Source organism: Trichechus manatus, unplaced genomic scaffold, assembly GCF_000243295.1.
Source record: "Trichechus manatus latirostris isolate Lorelei unplaced genomic scaffold, TriManLat1.0 scaffold00040, whole genome shotgun sequence".
Lineage (NCBI taxonomy): Eukaryota > Metazoa > Chordata > Mammalia > Sirenia > Trichechidae > Trichechus > Trichechus manatus.
This window is the reverse complement of record NW_004443976.1, coordinates 8,964,240-8,966,124: the sequence shown is the minus strand read 5'-3', so window position 1 is coordinate 8,966,124 and position 1,885 is coordinate 8,964,240. Positions and strand designations below refer to the sequence as shown.

The following is a 1,885-nucleotide window of genomic DNA, read 5'->3' as shown; positions in this document are numbered from 1 at the left end:
GAGGCTTAGGGTAGTGTTAGGGATTGAATTGTGTCTCCCAAAATATGTGTTGAATTCTTGAATCCTTGTACCTGTGAGTGTGATTCTGTTTGGAAATAGGGTTTTTCTTGTGTTGTGTTAATGAGGTATATCAGAGTAGGGTGGATCCTAAACCTAATCACTTCTGAGTTATAAAACAAGCAGAACAGACACAGAGACACACAGTAGGTGAAGACAGATGTCGTGTGAAAATCGTCTACAAGCCAAGGAACACCAAAGAATGCCAAGGAACCAAGAAATACCCAAGATTACCAACAAGGAAGGAATGGACACGACCGAGACCCTGATTTGAACTTTTAACTTCCAGAAGTGTGAGAAAGTAAATGTATGTTCTTTAAAGCCACCCACTTGTGATGTCTGTGTTATAGCAACCCTAGGAGACTAAGGCAGGTTGCCAAAGCCAACGCAGGTCGCCTCTGTTTTTACCACATTTGTTGTGTTGAGCTGAGATGAAGTTTGGAAGGTTGAAAAGACACAAGTGTGTCCTGTGCATTTCCACCTCAATACCTCTGCCCACATGAGTCCCTTTCTCTGGACTATCTTCACTGAAATTGTATCCAGAAACCTTCAAAGCTCAGCTCAAGTGCCACCACCTCCATGGTCCATGTTCTGTCTCCTCTGTTTCTTCAAGGCTCCCACAATTCCTTGTACCTCTGCTCTAATAGTTAAAACATTTGGGCTTACATCCTGGTCCATGGCGGAATAATATTTTGAGACTATTAGTTAATTTTTCTCCTTTCTGTGTTTTTTCCTCTTTCCTCCCCCGTTCAGGCATACATGTGGCTCTGTACTCCATTCAGGAAAGGTGGAAAATAGGGCAGAAAATAGAAGGAGCCTGTTTTCCAAAAGCTGAAGTCTAAAAAGAGCTTTGAGGGTTTTACAGAAAAGGTAAAAGGAAGAGGGTTTGTTGGTGTAGACCAAATCTCTTGGGAGGCTGGGTGGGAGGCTGCCTTCTACCCTACCTATCCTAGACTGGAGAGAAATATCCAAGATAGCAAAAGGGAAGACAGAAAGTCTGTGTATCCTCCAGCTTCAGGGACTGGTTCTGGTTTTCTAGGAGACCCTCCAGGGAGGCAGGGAGACCTCAGTGTAGCACTCTGTAAATTCTGAAAATGTGGTACAACCCTGGGCCCCAAGAATAACTGAAGAAAAGATTTTTCCAGACCAGTGAAAAGGGACTGGAATCAGAGGTCAAGTTCAATTTTAAACGATAAAAGGAAGATCTGTCTCATATGTCTGAGTTTGTGAACTGAGATTCATACCTGCCATATGCATCTTAATTCCTACAGGAGATGGTAAGCTTTGGGAGGGAAGATGCTAAGCTTCCTTATATTTGCAAAGTGACCAACTCTGTGACCTAGACATAGTGGGTATCAGTTGAATGGTCTACTGTAATTCTATACATTAAACAATGCAATGCTTCCAGAACTTTCTCGGTAAGACCAGAGTGCAATATTTGGTCAGGCCATCCACCAGCAAGCAGCATCAATTTCTTCTTCAAGTGGGCCGTCCACTTCCACCCTCAACTTCTCCTTTCCTCCGAAGCAAACACCACAAAAACCCTCAAAGTCCTCAGAGAAGGAAAGAGCCGGAGCAAAGGTGTGTGCAGTAGCAGCGTTCACCTGCTAACTCACTATGGAATAAATAAACCTGAGTTTGGTTTTATCTTCAGGTTTCAATTGACCAGCATGTAATTTCTAATATCCCACTCAAAGGGAAATGAGAACGTCTGTATCATCAAAGACATCAACACTTACCCGGTCATCGAAGGTCTTGACTGTGACTTTGTCATTCTCCCTGTTCTGGATCATACCTTTCACATACATTTCCTTATCATCCACTGCAA

The 1,885-nt window shown here is 43.1% G+C and overlaps 1 protein-coding gene across 1 annotated transcript in view; it reads right to left on the bottom strand.

Moving 5' to 3' along the window:
- Positions 1-1,885, bottom strand: part of LOC101351758 (myosin-13) — a 188,509-nt gene that overhangs the window by 178,713 nt on the left and 7,911 nt on the right. The window contains 1 exon segment of the mRNA XM_012555451.2: positions 1,797-1,879. Coding sequence (XP_012410905.2) covers positions 1,797-1,879 — 83 coding nt within the window.